We start from the raw sequence: 26,880 nt of genomic DNA on the forward strand, positions 1-26,880 counted from the left end.
CCTATCACGTCACGCTGACAAATTTCGGACCCCAGCATTAGGTCACCCAGCGTGGGCCAAGCAGAATATCATAGCCCTATTGTTATGACTATAGTCAAAAATTGCCATTCAGTAACAGCATGGACTGACTTTCCAGCTGTTAAGATAGATGATGCTCTACATCGGAAAGGCCACCAGTCATATTTGATTTCCTGATTTAGCCTACATTCCTAGAAATAAGGTCAACCGACGAATATGTGGAAATCTTTTTGCGTTGTATTTGTGACACATGATCCAGTTAAACCAATATTCCACAGCGGTAGCCTATAGGCTAAGTCGCGAATTAATGATTATAAAGTCAAACTAGGCTATAGGTTGCTGCTGTTGGCATGCCGATGCTTGTACCCACCTCACCGCCTCTGAACATCAAAATGTTCTGCAGATTAAGGTCGACGTCCCTCGGAAAGGCTTGAATATTATTTCACACAGGCTACTACTGCAAAGTAAAGTAATTACCGCAACGAACAGTGGTAACCAGGAAGTTGGTGACGGCCAACTTGTCACTCCCTTCCAAAGGGATCACTCAGAGCTCAGTGACAAAGAACGGCCAATTTCAAGAAGCCAAACAATGACAGTAGAATATATCGTATCTAATTTCTGTCTCCAACTCAGCCTTTCCCCTCTCCCCTACCCTATCCGCTTTTATTCGTTTATTATTCTCCACATGGTCTCTATAGGTCTGGGTTGAAGATGTGGTCATGTGTGTTAAGAAGTAGCCAGATACATCGTTCAATAATTCTCTAATAATTATTCCACGGATGTATACATAAATTAATACATACAAAACAATGTACATGCATATACAGGCCACAGCCCTCTCCTTTCTTGACATGGGGTCTTGGGTTTTCCATTCTGCTACACTTGGCTTGTTCTCTATCTGGGCTACTGGAATATTCATCTCCACGTGGCTAGGGCCAAGACATGGGCCAACATCTAGCTACCGAGAAATCTGTCTCTCAGACCACCTGAATAATGGATCTACTCTCACCTCCAGGATTTACTACCATCAGCCAAGAGAACTACCATCAAAAGGCATCGACCAGAGGAGAAATGAGCGGAGATGCCGATAAAAACGCAACAGCCTAACTGCGCAGTGGCCCAATCCCAATTTTATTGGACGCGAAAGCAATTGCTCAGTGCCACAAAGGAGATGGACGGTTGTTAGCGTCAGCTAACATGCATGTGGGTCTTCCTTCGTTTATTTTAGCTTTTAATAAACCCCTGATAAAGGCCCTAATTTCAGAGCAATGTGTTATTTAAAGGGAGCTCTTGAATGTTTAATGCGATTAGGCCGAGAGGGTAACCTACTTTACTATGAAACATGCAGCTCGACTGTCTGTTCTCTGCCGCACACCCGTGGTGAGAGAAAGAAAAAAAATCCCTCCCTTCCTACAAAGAATAACACAAAAATGCATTTATAGCTTTTTCTCAAATGGGTCAATAACATGGAATTCTTTCAAATACCAACAATGGTCTACTTAGAAAAGCCAGATTGTGGTTGCATGATTTTTTTTTTTAGAGAGGGCATCATTCCTGGATAGTAAATACAATCGAAGCCCAATTGCAAAGACGTTGAGTTGACAAAGGGGTATTTCGGTAGTGACACACAGCTGTTTAAAGTTCAATGTACCAATTCATCTTTATTAAACCGACATCTAAAAAAACCTGATCAAATGATTTACATGTTCAATAACAATGAGAAGAAAAAAAATGTATAAAGTATAAAACATTTGGTTTCCATTATCAAAATACTATTATGAGTTATTGTAAAATGATTACACAGGAAAATATCAAACACCTCATTAGCAAAGCTATAAATCAATCAATCACCATATCAGTCAAATACAACCAGATGAGCTGAAAAGGTGCTTTGAGGCTGTACTTTTGGGACAACTCCGCCCCTGTCGCAAGCACAGCACACTAAATCAAGTGCATCCCAAGTATTTTGTACTTTCAAACCGTATCTGCCCCAGGTCATCAACCTACGCCTTGGGTGAGTTTATCAGAGCCTTGGTGTGTGCATATGCATACCAGACTAGAGAGTAATGACTGGAACTATGAAATGAGACGGGCAGAGATTAGGACAATGAGATTAAAACGGTGGTGGGTTTAAAACCAGAATATGGTTGTAGGAATCCTTAGTGTAGGATGGTCTTTGGTGTTGGGTAGAACGTAAGGGAAAGGTGCATTGGGGGTGGATGGGCTTAGTTTAGTAGGGGTGTGTAAGGTGAGTGGAGAGCAGGACATCCATGGTTGTATGCTGGTGGTGGGGGGGGGGGGGGGTTGGATTAGAAGGTCCATGGTCTAAGGAGATGAGGTAGAGGGGATCCAAACTGGGGGTTAAGAGGTCTCATCTTCAGCACCTTCCTGGAGACCATCAGTCTTCTGAGACAGCAGGAAGGTCTCCCACACGGCCAGGCACTAGAACACACACACACACCATAAGGAAATGATCGACAGCTAAGGATGTAAAATATACCCACAAAGACAGAAAGTTGACAAACAAGACATACATGTGCAATCACACAATGCAAGCAAGCAACACACACACACACACGTACGTTCACCTCGGAGCCAGTCCATTTTCACATCAACATTTTTTTCCAAAACACTCCCCTCGCTTGGCAGTCGAAGGTTTCCTTAAGTAATAGCTGTCCATTCAATGGCGCCCGGACGCACCTCGCGTCTCAATCCAGCCTCACCCTTTTCTTCAAGAGCCTCCGGTCCCAATCTATGCGTTACTTGCCAAGTTTGTGATTGATATTGTGACCCCCACACAGAGGGGCTCCCTCCCCTCTCCTCTTCTCTCTCTCTGCCCCCACTTCTGTCTCCGGCACTCCCCCCTCACGAGTCCAAACACCAGACATTGGCCCATCCCTCTCCTCCCTTCAGTCCTGCTCCATCCATCCCCCTGACTCATCTCAATCTGGACACTCTGTCCACACACACACACACACGGATACATGGTCTGGGTGGCTTCGGGGGGAGGGGGGTGGGGGCTGAGGGTGGCGCGGGAGTGATGTAGGGCTGGAGGGGTGCTGGGGCGGGCAGCTGACTGGCCTGTCACAAACGCTTAATCAAGACGGCACCTCGCCACAGGACGCGGACACACTGTGACCTTTCACCCAGCAGCCACTGCTCTGACAGGTCCCTGAGAGGGGAGGGGGTGAGGGAGATAGAGGAATGTCCCACGGTCCTGTGGTCACCCCATTTACTAAGTTTGAGATTGGACAGGCAGCGTGGTGTTCTGTGAACGAAACGTTTGGCACGTTTTCTCCAATACCACGGTGAGATTTACAAGGTTTGTCCTGCTCACCATTTGGACATGTATTTGAGTCGGCCTGGGGGGGTCTGTGAATGTGAGAAGATAAAAGCACACAACAGGAAATAATGCTAGAAAACAGGAAGGAGAACCCAATGGTTGGCTGACCTTAAGTTCTGTTTATGAGGTCCATCTATCCCTGTGGCTAGCTACTGCGGTTAAAAAAAAGTCAACGTTTCCAGAATGTTCATCACTGAGTAGACAAATAACATTTTTGGGGAGATTTTAACCTTATCTGTGTAACTGTAACTTTTCTGAATGGATCCTGTTTCCAAGTGTCTGGCAGATATGAAGCTGTTGAATCAAACTGAATCAGGCATTCTGGAGGGCAGTTTAATCGATTTAAGGACCTGGCAGTAACAGCCTTGCTGACTCAGCGCTGTTCTATCACAGTAGATAGAGAGATGACTAATCTGGCGCGCACACACACACACACACACATGCGCGCACACACACACACACAGACCCACACACTATACTGTACACATATACTACACTTACCATGTAGACACTCACTAACGTACACACACACACACACACTTGTACTAAACTAGAACTCGGGAGTTCAAACCCTATTTGCAAATAATACACACGGTATAACACACTGTGGCTAACCCGTAGCGATAAAACCCATGTACACGCGCCCGGCATGAACCAAGTCTAATCTCCACATAGATGCCACGCGGTCAATCTCAGTCCTTGATGGTGGACCTGTGTGCTAAACAGGAGAACACAGTGTCTGGTACGATGGCACTGATTCTAGCAGGGCTCACAGACTCTGCGGGTGACTCATACTTTTGTCTGTTCTTCAAGCGGACCTGAAGTGAGTTCTGAGTGACTCTGTACAGTCTGAAGATGACTCAAGCTACTCCTGGAGGAGTAGAACGACCTCGCTGAACCCAACAGGGGGTAAGAGGTCGGGGGATGTTTGGTGACTAAACCGTGATTTTCTATCTGTCCTATCCCAGGACTCCTTTGGTTTTGTTGGTTTGGGAAAGCCGTGTGCCGTGTGTTCGATAAAGCTCTCTGGAATGTTCCAGAGCCCCGGGTGTGGAGCCGGTAGCCTCCGAGAAACCCAGGCTAGCTCTGATCACATTCTCTAGACTCAAGAGAGTGAGCGAGGAGAAAAAAAGAGGCAGAAAGAAATGGAATGACAGAGAGAGAGAAAGAGAAGGAGAGAGAGAGAGAGCGAAGAAGAGAAAAAGTGAGGCGGAAAGCCAAAAAGCATTCTTTATTTCCTGTGGAGGGAGCTAAGAAGCAACCCGGGTGGACACCAACACCGAGATGCGTGTTTGGAACTACTCCAACCAAACAGAGCTACAAACGCTGGTATGTAGCCTCCAGAGCAGCTAGCCTGGGTCTTTGGGGGTCCCTGCCATCACGAGAAAAACCAACACCTGGCATGCTCTTCAGGGCATAAGGACCCAGTCAGTAAAGTGGCAACGTATCTCTCCGGTCTCTGACTGAAGCTATCACTGACGCAGAGATCAACGGGGGGGGGGGGGGGAGATTAGCTCTCGTCCAATCGCAGGCGGCGTTGGAGCCTTGCCAACAATTGACATCAATTCAGAACACACACGCTCACCAGTTCTCGCTCTCTCTCACACACACACATCACGGCATCACACTGGGAACGGATGGTGTGTGTGTGGCAGCGCGGGCATCTCTGACACCGCCTGTCTGCCCCGTGACGGCTCCTGTCCAGGCAGGGTAATGGACCTGGCGTAGCCCCGGCGACGCGGCCAGCGGGCGGATGCTGAGGCGCTAATTATGGAGCTCGTTAGACAGCAGAGGTGGCGGCTCATTGGCCATTAGCCTTCCTGCACGTCGTCTGGCCAGGAGACAAGTAAACAACCATCATCATTAGCATCGCCGTTGGACACATTGGTGTGCGTTTGTGTGAAAAAGGGAGAGAGGTGTTCGGAGGGGGTAAGGATATCACAGCGTACAGTAATAAATAGCAGAATAGAGTAGAATATGAAAGTATTCATAAAATACTGACAAGGTTCCTATGAGAGAAAAAACCCACCAAGAAAAACCCAAAAAAAACACAGCCAAACAACATCTTTGCCATCTTCAAGCAACATCCTCGTTGCCATGGAGTCACCATGGCAATCCTCTGAAGTTTCCGGTTTCCACAATGCACAGCGCAGCTAACATATGCATAGCACAAAGCGCAGAGCGCAGCCAAAGCACTCACACACACACACACACACACACACACACACACACACACACAGATGATATTTGATATTCAGCAATGCCCGATGCTCTCGCCTACTCAAGGCCATTGCATTAGAATATGGATATGCAGCTTTATCATAGCATTATGTGTGTGTATTAATAGCACGGCCTGTTCCACCCAGAACTCGACCGAATCTTTGCTGAAGTGTATTTCGCGAGAGCAGACTCATTCAACTTGGCCGACTACTGCGCCGCGCAATACACCAAATGTCAATTCAAATTCACGAGCCCAGCGGGCTGAAAGTAATGCTCATCATGTAGGCCTCTGCCTGTCAACATTCTGGCGGAAGCGAGACGTGGCACGGGCGCGTGCATGAATACGCGCGAGAACCATGGGCTCGCTCTCTCTCTCTCGCTCTGTCTCTCTCTCTGTCTCTCTCTGTCTCTCTCTCGCTCTCTCTCGCTCTCTCTCGCTCTCTCTCGCTCTCGAGTCCTGTCTCACTCCTCCCTCACGTCTTCCTCCCCCTCTCCAACTCTCCCTTCATCTCTCCTCTCAGGGCCCTTTCCTCCACGCCCACCTCCCTTGGTCACTCCATCTACCCCTTATCTCATCAATATCTCTCTCCCTCTCTCCCTCACATCCCTTCCTCAGCTCCTTCTCCCTTATCTGTTCCTGTCTCTCACCGGCTCCTCCCTCCTTCCCACTCTTATCAGTGGGTAGATTATTGCAGTGACAGTGGAACAGAGAGAGAGAGAGAGAGACAGAGGGGGTGGGTGGGAATGGGAGGGCAGTGACGGGCGTGGATTGGTGGGGAATGGAAGGGGGGGGGTCAATGTCAGTGAGATAGCACTCTGAGACTTTGTGCTGCAACACACACACCCAGGCAGTTACCTCTTATTAAGGTTGTCTTGACTCACATAAATCATTCACACATGCCAAAGGCAAACCACCTCAAAAAATAATATATTACTACTAACACAACAGACACACACACACACACACCACACACAGGACAGCTGGTAAATAATGTTCGCTAAACACAGTGATAAACACTGTTGAGTGACGTATTAGAATGAACCGACAAGAGAGTGTTTGTGTTTGCGTGTGTGTGTGTGTGTCTGATGCCAACAAGGATGATGTCCGACAGCGACCGTGATCCCCACGACCTCGTGAGGGGGTGGCCACAAACCCCTCGAAGCACCCCCCCCCAGCCGACAGCTGGACACCTGGGAGGCGACGATGCCCCTGACCAGGCCGTGTCGACAGCCAAACCCCCCCCCCCCCCCCCCCCCCACCACAGCAACGCTTGGCTCAGCGCTTCTGCGTGAAACGCCAACCCTCCTCTACCTCCAGGCCGTGCGAGGAGGGACGCGAACAACGAGGGTGGATCTCTCCTTGACGGTCTGGCCTACAACCCTAGTCTCTCTCTCCCTCCCCCTCTCTCTTTATCGCTCTCTCTCTGTCTCGCTTTATCGCTCTCTCTCTCTCTCGCTTTATCGCTCTCTCTCTCTCGCTTTATCGCTCTCTCTCTCTCTCGCTTTATCGCTCTCTCTCTCTCTCGCTTTATCGCTCTCTCTCTGTCTCGCTTTATCGCTCTCTCTCTCTCTCGCTTTATCGCTCTCTCTCTCTCTCTCTTTATCGCTCTCTCTCTGTCTCGCTTTATCGCTCTCTCTCTCTCTCTCTCTCTCTCTATCTCTGCCTTCCTGTCATAATGGATGTTCTCCCGTGCGCACGAGGCCACGTTACCCGAGCTGCCCCCCCGGCTAACTCCGGATCCTCGCCGAGCACAACACACGGAATCGCAACGGAGGGTCGAGAAAGCGCGGTCGCGCGAGGACACGACTCTGCCGGCGTAACGAGTTGGCGCTGACGATCCAGAGACGCGAGCCGTGGTTCGGGCGAGTTTGTCTCGTCATTCCGAGGCGCCGAGGTTTGCTCCCGCGGGGTCGACTCTTCTCTGTGCGAGTGTGTTATACCTCCACGTCTCCCAATTACAGAGGAGGAACGCTGTCGACACGCTGGTCTCGGAGGGGGGAAGATGGAGGGGGGGGGGGGGACAAGTGTAGTTAACAAACAGACGCGCGCGCGCACGCGCTCGTACACACACACACACACACTCTCCATCTCAGGTCCCTTCTGTCTCTCCGTCACTCTCCCTCCCTCCCTCCCTCCCTCCCTCCCTCCCTCCCTCCCTCCCTCCCCCTCCCTCCCTCCCTCCCTCCCTCCCTCCCTCCCTCCCTCCCTCCCTCCCTCCCTCTTGGACTCTCGCCCTCCCTTTCACTCCCCCTTGCCCTCTCTCTCTCTCTCTCTCTCTCTCAGGGCTCATAATAAAGGCCCTGGATGCCACGAGCAGCCTCACAGCCACTCTGGAAGAGAGTGATGAGTGTCTCTGTCGCATTGTTTGTTTCCTTAGGCCTTGGGAGCCTCGAAAAAGAAATGAACTGAAAACAAACAGCCCCCAAAAACACCACTGGAACTGGTGAAAACAAAGACAGCTCTGCTTCTCAAGCGACAGTTCGCCGGCAGTACTGCGGCTGGCCCCGCTTTCCCTCATGTCTCGGCTGTCATCGCCATCTGTGGAGAAAATAAGTCACTGACCATGTATAAGGGTTGTCCCCCTCCACGAGACAGCGTTTACTCCTCTGCACTGGACATATGCAAGGGCTTCACCAAAGCATCCCTGTGCATTGGCCGCTTCTGCCTTTACAATCTCGCCAGACTGAGGCCAATTTGTGGCGGGCCATAAAAATGAGACACTGACTCCCTCTACTGGCAGCGCTCCAAACAGCCGACTGAAATAAGTTCACAGCAGAGACAGCAAATATGACGTCGTCCCATAATGACTCGTATAAAAATGATAGATGGAAATGACCGGGGTATTGGCCTCGGCTCGTGTCCCCCCCCCCCACCGGACTCCCGTCTGGGTTTTCATTCCAACTCATTGACCGGTCAATCTTCCAGATTCTTCTACCCTCTATGCTGTCACTCTCCCCCTTTTTCCCCCGTTCCATCCCACCTTCACCCCCCCCCCCCCCCCCACACACACACACACACACAGCTTGCTAACACGGTCTGGGGGATGTGGATAGGATGCGGACGGAGGAGCATCTCACCTTCTCATAGTAGTCCACGTTCTTCTCAGCGGTGCAGAGGAAGGCGGATTTGAGGTCGGCCCTCATGCTCCTCTTCCAGCGAGACCAGTCCCCCTTCAGGGCGTTGTTGGCCCACTCCCCCCGGTCCTCCAGCCTATCGATCTCTTCCTTCAGCTGGGAACACGACACCACGCACCAATCAGTGACGCGCAACCCGAGCCGGCAACCAATCGCCTTTTCACGTTCGTAACAGCCGCGGGCATTCGACGCCCGCACAAATGTCACACTGTTCCTAAAGCGCTAGCCTTCATAGAAGATATGAGCATGCCATTCAAAGCATAGAGGAAGAGATGGAAAATAGGGGATATTCGTGCACGTCAACATCTGCTCCTAGAAGTGCAACCTCATACACGGACACACACCCAAAGCAACATCTGTGGTAGTTAAGGGGATGGACAGTGCTGAACCGCAACGCAAATTGAGGCGATTTCGTCTCTGCTGCTCTCTCATAGCTGTCTATTGTCGATTCCAGCAACGCTAATGGCCTGGAGCCCTCACTTGGCAAAAGAAAATGGCCGACTCTTCAGCTGTCGGCATGCATTTGTTTGGAGTGAAGAGTGACTTTGCATGAGCTCCTGCACACTCACGCGCTGGGGTCTTCCTCTATTGTTACTGCAGTGGTATTGATCCAAGCCCCTCATCACGGCAATAGCTATCTAGGCAGGCAGAGACGTGTATTAGTGTGTGTGTGTAATGTCATTTAAACGGATCCCACTGGGGTGCTTGACTCCAACAGCCCTCAACAACAAGCCCATCGCTACACCCCGATAAAGGAAGGAAGGACGAATTAGACCCGAGACCACAAGGGAGGACAGAGGGAGCGAGACGGAGAAATAGAGAAAGAAACAGAGAGAGAGAGGGAGACGGTGAGAAAGAAAGAGACCAGAGAAAGAGAGCCCCCCCCCCCCCAAAAAAAAAGAGTGAGTGAGAAAGAGAGAGATGAGATAGAAAGAGAGAGAAAGAGAAAGTAAAGCTCCACTGCGCTCCTGAGGGAGGCTGTGGCGTCAGATTAGAGTTGCTCAGATATGCAAGGCTGGGCAGGAGATTGGGAGTATTGACAGGCAGGCTGATGAGGGTCGGCTGTTGTTGGCACCGCCAGTCTCATCCTAAGTTGGTGGCGATCGATGCGGGACTCAGGAAGTTTGTGTGTGTGTGCGTGTGTGGCTGTTTGTGCGCATGTTAATGTCTATAAGTGTGTGCGTGCGTGTGTGTGGGATGATTATCCGACTCCACTCTGTAGAGTGGAACTGGGCTGGCTGGGCCAGGGGCTTTGCTCTGTGACTGCTGGCTGTGACTGACTACCACAACAAGGGGACACATCATTAGGAACACACACACAGACATTGTTCCAACAACAAAGAAAGCTTTCCATGACAAGTCAAAATGTTAGACTTCAGGGAAAGTTCCACGAATGACACTCACTTATGAATAATGTATGACCGCCTAGCTTTACTGTGTGACTCAGTCTGCTGACCGCAGCATCACTGCCATCTTCTGGCTAAACTGAAAATGACAACACTCCTACTACTACTCTAGTAACATTCAAAATTAGCCTGACATGAATTGGTTCTTGGTTATCGACAATGCAAACCACTATAGCAGCAATGTTAAAGTCAGGCCACAAGAAATGCCAACATTTTGGCCATGCCAAAGCCAGAACCAATGTTAAGGGTTAGTAGTGAGAGCAATAATAAACGGCAGCACTCTCCAAGCTTCACATGGCATGACAGAGGTCAACGTTGAGTCTGAGGGCCAGCCTGGGTACCTGATCGATCTCCCCTCCCAGCCTCTCCTGCCTCTGCTGGCGGACCTGCTCTGGGTTCCTGCCCAGCAGACTGCCCCACACTGTCCCCTGGTCCCCACTCTCCTCCAGTCACATGACAACACAGGAAGCACAGGAGTCAGTAACCAGGATGCACTGTGCAGTACACGGGTCAGCCGGCAACAGGAGGGAATGCTCGAGTCAGCAAGTATTGGGGGCAGGTCCTTATTTAGCCTGCCAAACTGCAAAGTCATCTTTTTCTCCACATTCCAACGACCACTTGTATTAACCAGGTGATTTGATGGCGAATTTCCATGATGCGAGTGACATTGTTGACCTGTGATTTAGCAACCGTTTATGTTGACTTGTTTTTAGGTTTATGTTAACATTAGGTAATTTAGACACTGTAGCACCAACTGTTGTCATGGAACTGTCATACCGAGGTAAGGACTGCATGGGTGTCAACTGACATGTTCAGTTGGAATACCAAGACTGCCTTGTCACCCTAATTTTCACATTGGCCCAACTAGCACAATGCTAACAGTTAGCAGGTGTCACAGTATTTTTGCTTTTGACAGTATGTGGAATTCAGTATTTCTGTAATTTATCTACTCTGGTACCTTAGTCACACTTCTAAATATGGACCACAATAACTGAAATACAGTGTGGTATAAAAGGTGTTTTATGGACATAAACCTAGATTTAGGGGCATATACAAGATATCGCTAGCCCAGTAGCTCATGATTATTTATTTTTTTACCTGAGAATAAAAGAAAACTGGCATTTGAGGTTTCCATTGCCTCATTTACTGTCCTCATTAACGACCACGATACACTGTGCAACACGTGCTCATACAAAAGCACAGAGAGCCCGTGCCCAGGTGTCTCCTCTCCTCAGTCTTAATGAAGGGGACAGGCCGAGCAGGGACGCAATGGCCCGGCTTTGACATTTCCTCGTCCATTAGCGGAGCAGTGCGGAGCTGCCATAGAGACCCTGGATTTGAATCGCCGGCCTCGTCTGCTCTGAGGGGCACAGGGCCACTGAGCCATTCAGGCTCCAAAGGCCATTAGGAGGCCATTGTTCCGGATGGGAGAGCGCAGGTGAATGCCTCGATTCTCGTTGTCATTAGAATGATCAGGGAGACGCATGATTGGTAAGAGAGGGAAGCATTAAAACAAATTATAACGTTTGCATTCAATCTCCAAAGCTCTTCCCCTGCAAAAAAAAAAAATATATATATTTTTTTTTTCTTTTGGGAAAAACTCCGTACGCCTGGTTCACTCTCCCTTCCGACCATCGAACCGCGGCGATATTGCCAGTGGGCGGCGACGACGTTTCAAGTCGTCGATAGATAGAATTCCATTAGTGCGTTATTAGCCGGGGCTGTGCAATGAGATAATGTTTACACCCCAACTTCCTGCGCTGTGTGAAGAAGCTCAAGAGGGACTTCCTGCGAGAGCGCCCGATATTTCGATAATCCTCCGAGTCGAGCCGCTTCCAATATGGCCCGTTGTCCTCCTCAGTCTTAAGGCCGCTCTCTTGGAAATGAAAGCAGACACTCGTTGCCTGTGTGCTTCTTTATTACTCCTAATCTCTGGGAAATTGCCTGGAAGCAGAAGAATCTGAAGGCTTACAGGGAGGGAGGGACGGATGAGAGGGGGGGTGGAGAGGAGAGAGGGGCGGGTGTCGATGGTGGGCGGGTGGGTGGGAAGAAAAGTGTCAATATTGTACTTACTGCTTCTCTGTCCACCTTCTTGGTGGCCAGGGCCTCGCTTTTCGCTTCGAACTCTGCCTGGATGTGGTCTCGTCTCCTCAGAACGGCCTGAGGGGCAACATCAACACGCACAGCACGCACCGGTTGAGGACGGTTTCTTTAAAAACCTACGCCTCGGCCTGTTGCCAAAGTCTGTAGTCTGGCCTCATAAACCAGGCTACGTCCAGGTTGACCTCTCCATATTCTCTCTCGACCTCGGGGGCTATGTGGGGTTTGTTTGGTTGTACATACTGCTCAGCAACGGGTTCAGGTTGGTTTACCTTGAGACCTTCGGAGCACAGCACATACTCGTGCAGGGTGGGCACTAGGACCTCGGAGAGGTGGTGGAGCTGCTGGTCCGTCTCCTGACAGCAGCGCTCCAGGCAGCCGGCCACGCCCTTCAGGGGTTCGGCTAGCTGCTCCTCCTCCGAGCCGGACCACAGGGTGTAGGTGGGGGCGTATTCCTTCAGCTCCTCCAGGTACTCTGGGACAGAGGCAGGATACTTTGTTACCCACAATGCCACCTTTCGGGAGGCCCATGTGTCTCTCTCTCCCTCTTTCTCCCTCTCTTTCTGTGTATCTCTCTGTGTATCTCTCTGTGTATCTCTCTGTGTATCTCTCTGTGTATCTCTCTGTGTATCTCTCTCGCTTGCTCTCTCCCTCTCACCCGCCTATCGGGAGATAGCTTTTGTTTCTTGCTGATGGTGGTGACCCGCACTGTACGCCAGTCTGTTGTTGGTGTACACGTGCGTGCCAAATGTGTGCTGTACCCTTCTGTTCCTTGACGATCCTCTGGGTGACCTTGTCCAGGGAGGAGATCTTCTGGCTGAAGGCCTCCACGTACTCCTGCATGGCCGCGAACTCCTCCGGTCGGTTCTTCACGCCCCTGACGGAGTTGGACAGCGCCCTTACCGTGTCCCCCATCCTGCTGAGGAACCCGGGACCCTGCTTCTTATGGGACGTCAGCTCCTGTATGTGTGTGTTGTGTTGGAGGAGGGGCGGGGGGGGGGTCACAGATGGAGCAGTCCTTTGTTCACTCTCAGGTGGACTTGTAAGAGACAGACATGACATCCTAAACGTGTGACTTGGGGCTCGGCAGCAACTGGGATTTCGTCCAGCGACGATATACGTTTTCCTTGGAAGTATATGAACGCATTGTTGTTTGCGCAAGGACGCTTATGTGTACATTCCATCCGGTTGCATGGATTGCAACAGGTTATACCATTCCTTGACATATCCTGTCTTCTTAAATCTGCTTTGACACCAACAAGGACCAGAAACAACACACGCCAGACTAAATACGACGCGTTACATTTCCTACTCGTTGGTACCAAGGCATAACCTCAATACAACAATTGCGGTTTCAGTTGAATTTGCGGCTGTTACCCTAATCCTCTTTAGACGCTGTACTGTAAGCATGAAGTCATGGTCTTGTTTCTGGGCTTTGGGACACAAGGAGAGCATTCATGCTCAAGTCCTGGCCTTATTATACTATTACGCTAACTGGATACTAGCGGTAATCAGATTTGGGTGCCAGTTAGAGGGAAGACTATAGTGTACGTGTGAGTGTGTGTGCGTATGTGTGTGTGTGTGAAAACAGGTGACAGAACTTGAGAGGTTGTGAGAGTCCCATTTGAAATCGTTTGGCTTCTCGAAGAATGTACAGGATCCTCACAGGAAAACCCTTTTCACATCCGTACGTTACCGCATACATAAAACCGAATCGCATTTTTTGGGCTAAATGCTTGCCGGTGCGTGCCAGCCTTTTACAGTGCACTTACCCAGGCCTGTGCCGTGAGGAAGACTTTGAAGTCGTCGCTGCAGGACAGGATAGGGTGGTCGGACACGCGGTTCAGGAACTTGTGGAGAGCCTTCCGCCGTGTGTCGATGAAGTCATTGTTGAACCTCTCCACCATCCCCTTCATCACAAACTTCTCTGGAAGTGGCTGAGGATAGGACACAAGGAGATCAAGGTGTGTAGCAGAGGTGGTTGGGCCACCATACCTGGGTGCCGATTACACCCGTCTGAGGCCTGACGACAAGCACGGGCTACGTCAGTCTTCAGCTTTGGGGGCTAGACTAGGTCTTACATTACATTTACATGTGTTCATTTAGCAGACGCTTTTATCCAAAGCGACTTCCGAGAGAACGCTTTACAAAGTGCATAGGTCACTGATAATAACAACAAGATAGCCCAAAACATTGCGGGTAGCCAAAACATGAAGCACATATTGTGAACAACCAAAAATAACTGCCAAAGGGAAGTACCATAAGACCATGTAGTTAAGCAAGTTACAGTTAAACAACATGAATTGCTATAAGTGCAAGTGTACCTGTAGAAAAGCAAGCAACAGTAAAAAAAAAAAAAAATAGATAAATTAAAATTAAATATTTCGCAGTGAGTACAACAGTTTAAATCAATTACCACTAACCAACAAGAGCAACACGTCTATAAGCAACAGTCATTGTGATCTTTGAGGAAACTAGCATTGGGTCCAGCAAACCATTCCTAAGTACCGTAGGTCTTCTACATCCGCACACGACATGAGTGTGCAGGTGTGAAAGAAGCATTAAAAAAACATACGCTTGAGAAAAGTTCCAAAGAATCAAACTTTAAAATATATATATATATATATATATTTGTGTCAGGTGTGACTGTCTACCCACATGAACAATGAGTGTGGGATGGGTCTCTTCAAGCTTGCTTTTGAGCCACAGGAAGTCTTGGTATCGCCTGCGAACTTCATACTCGCTGGAGTCAAACTCGCTGCGGGTAGTCTGCGGGAAAAGAAAGAGGATGTGGACGCACATTAAGACGCGCAGCAGCCACCACGAGAGGATAACTTTTCTTTTTGCCGATTCAAAATACTACCATGACAGACACGACCTACATTGGAATTGTGAATAGACACCCACTCGACATCAAAACATTTCTCACCTTTGTCAGAACTCTGTAGGTGATGAACGTCTCTACGGCGGTCACATGACTCTCTGGGTTGTCCACGGTGATAAAGAGGTCTTTTGTGTCAAGCCCCTCCTCTTCCTCCTCCTCAAACTTGTACTGGTTGACCATGGAGCCTGGTGAAGTCTGCATGGATGGGTTCATGGCCCTTCCCTCTGTCAGAGTGACATCCTACACAAGAGACAATGAAGTAGGCGTGAACTGGTCTCATCTGAATGCTTCATTCATTTACTGGAGCACAGACACCTGCTACACAAATGTAGTCAAATAGGGCCTCGTGCGGTAAAGCATTATTATATAGTTTTGTTTTCATGTCAGACCATATTGTGATCAAGTGACAACGACATAACATGCAGCATATCTTTCTATGTTTTCAGAATGCCGGTGTTAAAGTAATGTCTGAAGGACAACGTTAAACTCCCCACTACTGTGCAAATCAAAACAAGCAGAACGTCATGCCAAATACACCAACAAATTGTCTTAGCGAGCTGTCTTTAGGCGTCACATTCAAAGCATGCAGCCTGCCAAACAGACAAATACGTATGCAAACGACTTAAACATAACTGATGCGTCCTTGTATGCAGGGCAACATTACTGTTCTTTCATGAAGGCTTCCTGCTATGACAAACTGTTAGCTAGTGTAGCTGCCTAGTCAGCAGAATGCCGAGCGCCGCTCCCCTAACCTACTAACAATAATGAACAAGCACAGATCAAATGTAACAAGTCTATTCAGTGTCGTTACAAGTGGGAAATAAATGAAATGAATCACGCAATTTTTTGGCACACGTAAACAGGTCACTTCTAAACTGTAAAGTTCCTGATTTTAAGACTTGATGAACCGATCGAGGGGTTTATTGACGTTTGACAGGTAGTTTTTAAAAAGCTTGATCAAAACCACGGGATGCAAGTCGTGCTATGAATGACAGAAGGCACCTGATCTACTGAACTTTGATGTTTTTGTCGTGTCTGTGTGAGCCAGTGGGACAATAAACCGAAAACTGTTGGACTAATAACTTTATAATTTAGATAAAACCCAATTTTTAAGATCCTCAGCTCTCCCATTATATTTACTGCCTGCTGGATGTCAGTTATAGAGTCCTACTTCTTCAAAGGACTTCTTCAAAGGATGTTGGACATCGATGCACTATTTGCGCACGGAGTCAACTTTCCACGTAGCAAGAATTCCATCCAAACATTAGTCAACAAGAGCATTGGCTAACTTTCAAAGTTTTTAATCGCCTTTTTTTTACCTTGCTGTACACTTCTAAGTCATCGTCTTCGTCAAGATCCAACATCTGTCCAGAGATGTCGGCTGGTATTGTTTGAGTGTTGGAGACAATAGCCGGTTCGCCTACAGCCGCACTCATTACCGTCCAGACGTATAATAGCCTGTACTGTCAACGTAGCTAGCTTATGAACCTCATGAGTGGAGGGTTGAAAACAAAAAAAAAACAAAAAAAAACTTCAGAGGTGGACTTTAACTGCGCATCGAGTCTACGCAGAAACGGAAGCACTGTGGACAAGGAAGTTGGAAAATGTGGTCGGGTTTGGTTCGGAAAGTTATGTATGGTCGTATGGGGATTATAGGGGTTATTGCGCCAGTATGAATAAAATAATATTGCAATATGGTTATTTTGAGATTCAGAATAGTTTGATACTTTTTAAATCAATTGTATTATAGTTTTTAAGTATGTTTTTATTATGTAGGCCTACTGTGGCACTCTGAGATTCAGAATGTAGAGTGTGTTATAAATTAAAATCATAATAATTATTATTATTATCATGTGCCGCATGTATCGTTGACAATTGTATTGACGACTGATCGGTATTTTTTGACGTCGCGTAGTAGAGAAGTGGCCTTTCTTGATACCCTGTGAGTTTGTTAAGTCAGACATAGTAGGCTAAACAAATATACTTTTGTACTTGGCCTACCACAGCACAAACTGGGCATGTGTATAGCCAAAAGATGTCACTGTTGCACAGTATAACATGCCATGCACACAACACATAGCCTACAGTTAATTGTGCATTCATGTCTCATGACTGTTTGCTAGACAAGCAATACACGTTTTATATTAATATTTCGACTGTATTTATCGAATAAGTTTCAAAATAATCTTTCAAATATTAAGATAATATGGAGTGAGGAAATGTGTTACATTGTAGATAACCCTAAAATGCTATAACAACACAAGTGAAATATATTTCAGTTTGCATTTGCAAATATCATTAGTATCTGGAATGTTTCCATGATTACCTCAATGTCCTCATTCCCAATGGCAGCTAAATAATCAATACTGATGACCTATCAAGCCAATATCTTGAATGCTAAGTCAAGATAAGATAATCAATGTCAATCAATGAGGTGATTCCCGTAACTCAAATGTGAAAAGTCAGTCTGTTTTTCTTTAAAAAGCCTGTCAGAATTGGTTTGGATATCCTGAAGTATCCAATTATGGATTTCCTTCCCTGCTTTCACATACAACACTGAGATTTCCACCATAACCCATCTATTGGCATACTGATGGAAAATGTGAAGAAAAAATTCATCTTCAAGCCTCGTCTGGATATTTCTTAAAGCACAGGATAATAATATGTTCAGTGTCGGTCCAGACACCAATATCTGCATACAGGAAGTCCTTGAAATGCTGATATTACCATATCCTTTTCCTTCAACCAACTGGGGGAAGGCCACATTCGTCAGCCATTCAGATTAGAGAGCTTTATAATGATTCTACAAAGGTCAGGGTTTGTCTGTGTGGAAGTATAGAACGCTAAAGCACAGAATGCCAAGAAAGGTCACTTGCTACCACAATCATATTATCTCTCTGCCATTTCATATGAATTTGTCTCTCTGATTGATTTAAAGCTTATGTTGAGACTGTGTGTGTTTCATTTCCATTACAAAGAACATCTGTCTTCTGTAGATGATGTCATGCAAGCCAATAAATCGGAATATTTATAAATATATAAATAGCTTTTTTTATTGTTCTGAAAAAACAGGTTACGCTCAGCTGAAATACTGTAGAAGAATGCCTTTGTGCATTCCTTAACTTTTTGGTAAAGGTTGTTTCGTACAAACACACCAAGAAAGGGTCGCACCAGTATGGCCTTAAGTAGCCTTGAAGTTAACACAAAACTTGAAGACGATCAGTCAAATAGCGAACGCTAAATCTAGTCTGAGACAGTGGCCAGTACTGTCGTGATTGTCTGTCGCCCTGTCTCTGTGCAAGCGATGCTAAGATGCTAATTGAGGGCACACTGCCCACTCATTAAGTAAATCCTCTAACTCTCCTGGCATAGCACCACACTCTCCTTAGCCCCAAGTCAAAACCTGTCCAGTACAACCACAGCTCTCCAGGCCAAGCTGTTCTCCAAAGCAAAAACAGCTCCATCAGTAGCAGTTCATAATTAGATTAGCATTACAACCCCACCACCCCAAACAATGTCTCACATAGATCAGCTCTTTCAAATTGCATTTGCGCACTGTCAGCCCCATTAGTGTGACCAACCAGAGTGTCTAAAAGAAAAAGAAGGGGAAAAAAATGGATTGCTGCTGTTTTTCTTCTGCGGTGTGTCTAAAATGGATAACACAGAAAGCATTACAGATAATTACAGCCAAACTCTTATGCCGCTGTGTGTGTGTTTTTCCCCAATGCCATTTCTCTCTCTCTCTCTCTCTCTCTCTCTCTCTCTCTCTCTCTCTCTCTCTCCTCTCTCTCACTCCCCCTCTCTCCCTCTCTCTTACTCTCCTCTCTCTCACTCCCCCTCTCTCCCTCTCTCTTACTCTCTCTGTCTCTCTAACTGTTGTTGGATTTCCCTGCTTTCGGAAATTGCCTACTAACTGCCCGACTACTACCTCTAAACCTGCTGCACTCGTACAGGGAGAAACAGAAAGGGAGATGAAATGGGGGACTTGGCCACCTGGACGAAAGCGGGAAGTGAACAATTAAGAATCAATTTACCGTCAAAAAGCTTTGCTTCCTAATTAAGACCACATGCAATCTAGTGTTCTAGGGCACTCTGTAGTGGCACATCAACACACACACATTTTTTTGTTTTGTTCCCGTCCCATTGTTACATTCTACTTTTGCTATTATGATAATGGAGTTAGTCCAAACTGTAGTTTTCCACAGGGAACCATTATAGTAAAGTGATTGAGATTCTGAAATGAGAAAGTCTTTTAATTCCTGCCAGGTGTGTTGTGTAATAAGTGTGCGGTGATTATCGTGTGTCATTATCAACATACTTGTGTCACGTGTCATAATGATAATGTGTCATGTTAATGGTACACAGTCACATCACATTGCTCTCATATGAAACCATGTGGATTATGGTTTTATGTCTCTGGCCACTGCCTCTATTTATTGTAATATGTATCATGCATTTCTTTCTTTTCTTTCTTGCAACGTATTACCCTGCTGCTCTGGTTATATAGATAAGGTTTGATTTCATCCATTCAATGAGTCGTGAAGGTATTACAGGAGATAGTAATGGCAGGCTTTTACTAGTGAGTGGAAATAGAGCTAGTAAACACGAGGCTAACTCGGATGGTTTGAAAACGAGTGAATAAATTGTAAGTGAGGCGTGGGTTTGGGAGCCAGACAGATGGTGGGCTGTGAGATGCAGCAATGCAGCGAAATGGAAGACTGTGAACAAACGAAGGAGACAAAGTCATGGTCAGAGCAGTCACAGTGTAAAAACACAAATACACACGCACGCACACAGTCACACACACACCTGATCCTTTGGAGCCCTAGCAGTGTCACAAGCTCCACGGAGGCATGCACCTTTAGAAATGAAATCCTATGAACTACCTGCTCCAAACACAGTCTGACGACATCCCCCCCCAATTAAAAGAAAAAATGATTATCTTGAACTTTCAGTACGTAGACCTCTAACCTGTGAAATCTAATTAAGTCCCTGCAACAAACAAACAAAAAAAGGCATTACTAATCAATCATCCAGAAATAAGATAAATTAAAATAGAAAGCGCAATGATTGAGGGCTGAGCAGAGGAGATAAGGGATGGGAAAACATGCACTGGAGTGCACTCTGTGGAATTCCAAATTACCATCTACTTGGGGGTGCATCAGGTACGGTCGAATTGGTCATAGTATTCATTCTTCAGGTTGGAGTGCAGCTGGTACAAAAACACCAAGACACACACAACCGCTGAATGCTTATTGCTCGCACTGATTGTCACCAAACCAGTGGAATTGTATCCCGTAGAGACCACATACCACCGACTGCCTTGAGCGTGTCCAGTGATTATCCTTACAGTCTTTCCTATGATGGTCGTTTTAGGATACAACAGATGCACGAGGTCACCGTGAGTTTAGGATGCAGCAGAAGGCAGAGAGTACATGTAATCAGACACGGAGAGAGAGAGACAGAGAGACAGAGAGAGGGGGGGAGGGAGAGAGGGAGACAGAGCAAGTGAAAGAGACATGTTGACTTATGAGAGCTGGCATATGGTTGCTGAAACACATCTATTTGTGACGTTTCCTTGAGAAATAGATTCTTCTATTTTAAATGGTGTTAACCCGGGTTACTGTAGACGCTGCTTAGCCCACAACAGCAAAAAAACAGTAAAAAGAGTGATTCAATTCATACACTGTAGAGGTAAGCGCTCCTATTGTGTGAATAAAATAAAGGGGTCCTCTATACTGCACATTCAGACAGACGGAGAGAGCTGACCTCGAAAAACCACAATGAGACAGTTACAATAACTTCTCCCGACTTATCTGAGCACATACCGTCTTTAATACAGGGGGAAGAAAAGAAGGGTGACTGTGTAAAACATTAAGATTAAGACGGCTTGCTTTGCTCTCCTTTATGTCACAACTTTTGAGTTGAAAGTATTTTCCAATTATGTGTCTCCGTTCATTGAAGCGAAACATAGAGAGCTTTTAGGCACAATAGGACAATAGGATTAACGGGGGCGGGGGAGGGGGGGGGTAGAGAGCTGTGTTTTAGGGACTGTATGGGTGGTTTTGCAGCTGTATGCTCTGGTGTAAATGTTATTGTGCCGTCGCATCTTACTTTTCCCTGCTTTGCTCGCTCCTTCTTGACATAGAATGCTAACCTTTTAAGCTCTCTTTCGTCCAACTGTAAACACGTCTTGCTCCTCCTCTCTTTTCTTCCACACATCATTCGTGTCTTTCTTTCTCTCCATCTGCCCGGTCTTTACCCGCCAAGTCCTGTCTCGTCTGCGATCTCTCCGTTCCCCCTTTCAATCTGCACCTCTCTCCTCTCTTATCTTCTCCTTGTACCGCTCTTTCCCTCTCTTCCAGTCCACCATTACCACTGCTGCTTATCCCTCCATCTCTCCTTACTCACAGTGCTGTGCTCTCTCCCCACTCCTTGCCATCCCTTTATCTCCCACCTCTCTCACCTCTCCTCTCTCTGTCTGTCAGCCCCTCCATCCCTTCCCAATTCCCTCGACCTCCGTATGTGCCTCTATGCCTCCATCTATCTCTCCGAACTCTGTCTCTCTCCCACCATCTCGACAAACCTCTCTCTCTCTCTCTCTCTCTCTCTCTCTCTCTCTCTCTCTCACATCCCATAGATCTTTACCACACTCCCTTTCTCCCCCCTCAATTCTCTCTCTTTTTCTCCCCCTTCCTCCCTCCCCTCCTTTCCTGCCTCCCTTCCTTTCCTTCTCTCGGTTTCCAGACACATTATGTAGATTAAACATCGCCAGCCGCACAGCCGAGAGTCTATGACTGCAGCACTTTGTTTTCCTAAATAATTAACAAGGCCGGTGTTGATTTACTGTCTAATGTAATACTTCCACATCCTTCTGGGGGCGAGACGGACATCTGGCGGCTGCCTGGGCCTCCATGGACCTGGGCCAAGCCTCCAGCGTCAACCCCCAGCATTAAAATTTCAGGCGGCACATTAGGAAGAGGGCGCAATTGTGTGTGTTTGTGTGAGCGACTGAGTGAGTAAGTGTGTGCGTGCACTGTGCACACAGCCTTTTCAGTAAACACAGCGAATTGGGTGGCATTAGACCCATCGGCCAGAGGCAGCAGAAGCACAATGATAACACTGAGTGTCTATCTGTAATGAGGTCTTTTGGAATGAGGTTGGGAGGGGAGTCAGAAGAGAGTGGCAGGGGATAGAGAGGGTAAAGGGCTTGTGTAATTTGGGAGGGATTTCTGGAACAAGCATAGCTGCCTCTGAGGTATTGATTTAAACCGTGGATTTGTAATGAGCGTGGCCTGGGACTGCCTTGTCGTTACCTCGACGCGCCATCTCAGTTATGCTAATGTGGCCTTGAAGCTTTCTAGCTCCACACACATACACACACCACCATACTATACTACAGGTATAATTCCTCTATTACCATCTGCATCATTCCATATCCAAGTATCCCCCCCCCCCCGTACAATTATAAAAAGAAGTAGGCTTGACATGGTCCAATACTGCACAGTACTACTTCTGGTCCACTGATGTTATCATGTTCATGATGTTCATGGAAGATCCTTTGCAAGTCTTCTGCACTATATATATTTTTTCCAATATACATTTTTGAGTATCAAAGTATTTGTTTAATTTAAAGTTAATAAGTTATGGATCCGTTAATTTAATAAGTTCATAAAATATGGTTCACATCTCACACAAGTTCCTCCAAAAGCCTAATTTTTTGTGGTCACTGTCAAACTTTGTTGGCCTATGTTTATTATCGTCTTAGCTGTGTCCTATTCAGCTATGACAATATGACCACTTGAGTTGTGATATAGAGATAGACTAAGTGCATCTGTTCACACAGATTTCAATAAAAGATATCTTTTCATAATGTCCATGTATCAATCTTGATATTTTTATGAAAACATGTTTTAAGTTGTGATTTACCACCACTGGCAGGTCATCGTGGCCCCGAGGGGTGTGGCCCCCGCTGCGGCAGGCGTCCCTTATTTTTCTGTATTGAAGGTACATTGAACCCTAGGTCGGCAACTCATTCCTGGGATGCAGCTAGGCTAGGCTAATCCAGTTCAGGCTAGGCTAGGTTAGGCTAGTCCAGATCAAGCTAGGCTAGGCTAGGCCAGTTCAGGCTAGGCTAGGCAAGGCCAGTTCAGGCTAGACCAGTTCAGGCTAGGCCAGTTCAGGCTAGGCCAGTTCAGGCTAGGCTAGGCTGCCATCGTTCATTTTCTGTCTCTCCTGTTGACGGCGATAACGAGTCCCCATCTCCTTCACTGCAGTGGTCAGTGGTCACATACAATATCACAGTGCTGCTCCCCACAGTTTTCATCAAAACACGCCCTGCGGTCAGCTGAAGGAACATATGACAAGGTCTGACAAGGGGCAAGGAAGGAAGTAGGCATTTGCAGTGACTCTTGAATCTTTCAGCGAGATTGATTCCAGGTATGTAGGTATTGATTTAAACCTGTGTTAACTATTGACTCCAGTTCATTTATAGCTCTGTTCGGTGTGATATACGGATCATTTTGCCGAATGTATATGGACACAAACGTAATTTCTTTCAATAAACAGGCAAAAGTCTCCTTCAAAATACGTAACTCCACCAACCCTAATGTTCTAGAAGGAAACCTCAAAAGAGGTGTGTGCATCTCTTTCTCTCATGGGCCTTTCTGTTGTATCCGTGTGTTGTATGGTCTGGTCTTACTGGCCCTCCTGGCTTCATCTGTGAGAATATGCTGTTTTGAAGAGCCCAATTGATTCCCTGACATCAAAGACTAGTGTAGCTCTGTCACAAAGCCATTACCTGGTCTACCTGGTTGGCCTCAATGCAAATAAGGACCGGTAGTACCACCAGCATCACAGCACCTCTCTGAATGCCCCTCATCAAAAGGCAATGAGAGTGGCTCCAGCATCATTACTGGTGTTTGTGAGTGTGTGTGTGTGTGTGCCTTTGTGTTTGTTGTATTCTCGTTTGAGTCTTTGTGGGCCTGTGTCGGTGATGGGGCGTGTGCGCGTGCGAGGGGAGCAACAAAGAGGTCAGAGCACTTTTATGACAGCCTCCACGTCCTCTGAGGCGTAGGTGTGCGGCTGCAGATCAATGAGACGCGGCCCTTTGAGAAGACGCTCCCAGCCCCGTCCGGGATCATTAGAAAACCGCCGCCCCCCCCCCCCCCCCCCCCACTGCCCCTCACCGTCCGCCCCCTCCCTCCCTCCCTTGTACCCCTCCCGCCTCATCCCCCCCCCCCCCCTCTGATGAATATGGAAGGCTCCCCCTCCGCCCTTCCCCCCCCCACACCGCCCTCCTCCCCTATCACCCTCAACCCCCACCCTCCCACCACCACCATCACCCCTCTGTCACAACGCTAACACTCACTAATTAGGCCTGTTTTGCCTATTAGAGGGCCCGCTCGCTTCGAAACACCACTCCTGTTTATCGCAATTAGTTCACCCATTAACTAGCACTTCATAACATTGGGCCTGTCTTGGATGGAAATGATGGGAGCACACCGTGCATTATTTATGAAGGGATGGCGGATGGGAGGGAGGGAAGTAAGGAGGGATGGGGGCGAGTGAAGGGTTTGGCAGCCCATCTGAGAATTCCATCTCTCGCTTCCTCACCTCATCCTGAAAAAACGAGCACTCACCACACGCAGGCACATCTGCCTCGGCCATCCTGGAGGAGCTGGCTCTGTGCGCTAAATGCTCTTCAGGTTCGCTTCCAAGCACTCTGTTTGTCAAACGCAAACATCCTGTCCCATTCGCTCTTTACTCGGTCGTCTCTGTCTCCTCGTTTCCCTCCCTTTTTGTAATGACCGCAAATGAGCGAATATGAACTGCTCTTTTCTGTCAATGCGCTTATGCTTTGAGCTGTCTGTCTCCAATTTGGTCTCACATTTCGTCCAGTTTCCCAGTGTGAACTTGGTCTTCCACTTACTTTGGTAGGTACACACCAATCACCCGCTGTCCAGGTAGAAGGACACACAGCTCCTGAATGCTAACCAGGCTGGACTGCACACTCTCAATGTTGATTTCACTTTTTCTATTCCAGACTAGTTTTATCAGAGAAGGAGCAGCCAAGGCTGGTGTTCCACTCCAGTGTGTCCAGCCCTATGAGCTGGGAGGGCAATGGAGCATTTAGACAGAGTCATGATCGTAGCCCCAGGAGAGAGAGAGAGAGATTCGTTTTTCAATTTTTGTCTTTTTATTTCCTTTTTGATAAGTCCGAAATGTAATTCAGACATGCAGGATTGATTTGATGGGAACATGTAAATATATCAATCAAAAAATAAGTCAATGTGTCACAGTTAGCAAAGGGCTCATTTCAATCTTTGGTCTCTGGCCAGGCTGATAGTAATGACTGCTATGATGAGACTGTGTTCACCTCCACCTCAAACTGCACCCCCCCCCCCCCCCCCCCCCCCCCAAAAAAACCTTCAATTTCAACCCTTGAACCAAGACTGACTCCTCTAATGACCCAAATCAGAGTCAGTTCATGGAACGTGTCGCCTCCAGAAAATGAAGCTTTATCAACACACCAATACAATACCCTCCACACTCCCAAAGCTGCAGGGACAGTATTATCACTCCCCGAAATTAGATTTGCGATGCGGCACTAATTATTTGTATTTGTCCTCACAGCCCCCCCCTCCCCCTGTATGATACAAAACGCCCTTTTTTTCTTTCAATCATTGATAGAAAAAATTACCAATTACATTTTGGGGTGTAAAATGTACACTGGTGTAAAGGGAAAAACAGTCTCAGTGGCCCGACAGATATTAATGGAAGGAGTCCAGTTCAATGTTCAATTTGTCTAATGATTAAAAATACATTGGTGCACCTGCATAAATAATTCATGCGAAATGCTGAGTTATAGGAGGGGAGTAGGGAAAAATAATCATTTCCTCCAAATTACCGCCACTGCCGGCATCATTGAGGAGTCTGTGTTCCCAGTGAGTTTGTTGTTCATGTGGAGCCTTATGTCACCTCCTGAGGGTTTGTGTAACTGTAGAATTTGTCTCTCTCTTCATTTGACTTCAGTGAAATCTCCCTCCCTCCCTCCCTCCCTCCCTCCCTCCCTCCCTCAGTATCGTAATCTCTCCGTCTGCAGTGTTTTCAGAGAACTACAGTTCCCTGGACTGCAGTCCCCAGCATTTGGGCCAAGCCGTCGAAGACAGGGCTCCTCCAAAAGGAGTGAGACCTGCTTTGGTGTGGCGCACAGAGGCAGAGTGAGGACTGAGTGGTGCTTCAGGGGGATGGACCGGGGACAGACACAACGATGGAGTGTGGAGTGCTTCTGAGACAAGAGGGAGGCGCCTGGTCCAGATGCGGGGGTAGAGAGGCTTGGGAGGAGAACACACTGGCCCCGATTTGGCCCCGGTCTTCCAGCTGAGTCGCGACAGATCAGAAGACACTGGGAGATGCCCCTGCCAAGTTGGACACGGAACCATGTTTGCACTGCTGAGACGAGCTGGAACTGAACTGGCCTTGCTGCACACACACACTGAGCACAGTCACACACAACGCAGGTGTGCGCACGCGTACACGCACATATGCACACGCGCACACATGCCTGTGTGCACACATACACACGCACACATAATGCACGCACAAACACGCGCGCGCACGGTGGCCGAGTGTGTCGGTGTGCTTCAAAACTGTTGAGGCAGGAGCCAGAATATCCGAACAGCAACTCACGGGCTCCTTGTCTGCTACACCACAAAACAGTTGGCAGAGAGCCAGCTGTGCTCACCAGGTGAATGCCGGCTGAACTCTGCGGT

The 26,880-nt window shown here is 47.6% G+C and overlaps 1 protein-coding gene across 4 annotated transcripts; it reads right to left on the reverse strand.

Moving 5' to 3' along the window:
* Positions 1-1,659: 1,659 nt before the first annotated feature.
* On the reverse strand, positions 1,660-16,621 carry snx7 (sorting nexin 7). Of its 4 annotated transcripts, none has more exons than XM_047023608.1 (10): positions 16,426-16,619; positions 15,152-15,346; positions 14,881-14,991; positions 13,995-14,159; positions 12,984-13,182; positions 12,495-12,697; positions 12,196-12,282; positions 10,464-10,565; positions 8,660-8,812; positions 1,660-2,460 (listed from the first exon to the last, which is right to left on the reverse strand). In XM_047023608.1, exons 1-10 carry the CDS (start codon positions 16,540-16,542, stop codon positions 2,380-2,382), a joined length of 1,413 nt encoding a protein of 470 aa, XP_046879564.1. In that variant the 5' UTR covers positions 16,543-16,619; the 3' UTR covers positions 1,660-2,379. The 4 variants fall into 4 exon arrangements, with proteins under 4 accessions (XP_046879564.1, XP_046879566.1, XP_046879567.1 ...); XM_047023609.1 differs by lacking the exon at positions 1,660-2,460 and adding an exon at positions 7,805-8,120 and having other exon boundaries at positions 16,426-16,621; XM_047023610.1 differs by lacking the exon at positions 10,464-10,565 and having other exon boundaries at positions 16,426-16,616.
* Between the last annotated feature and the right edge of the window lie 10,259 nt (positions 16,622-26,880).

Source organism: Hypomesus transpacificus, chromosome 8 (genome assembly GCF_021917145.1).
Source record: "Hypomesus transpacificus isolate Combined female chromosome 8, fHypTra1, whole genome shotgun sequence".
Lineage (NCBI taxonomy): Eukaryota > Metazoa > Chordata > Actinopteri > Osmeriformes > Osmeridae > Hypomesus > Hypomesus transpacificus.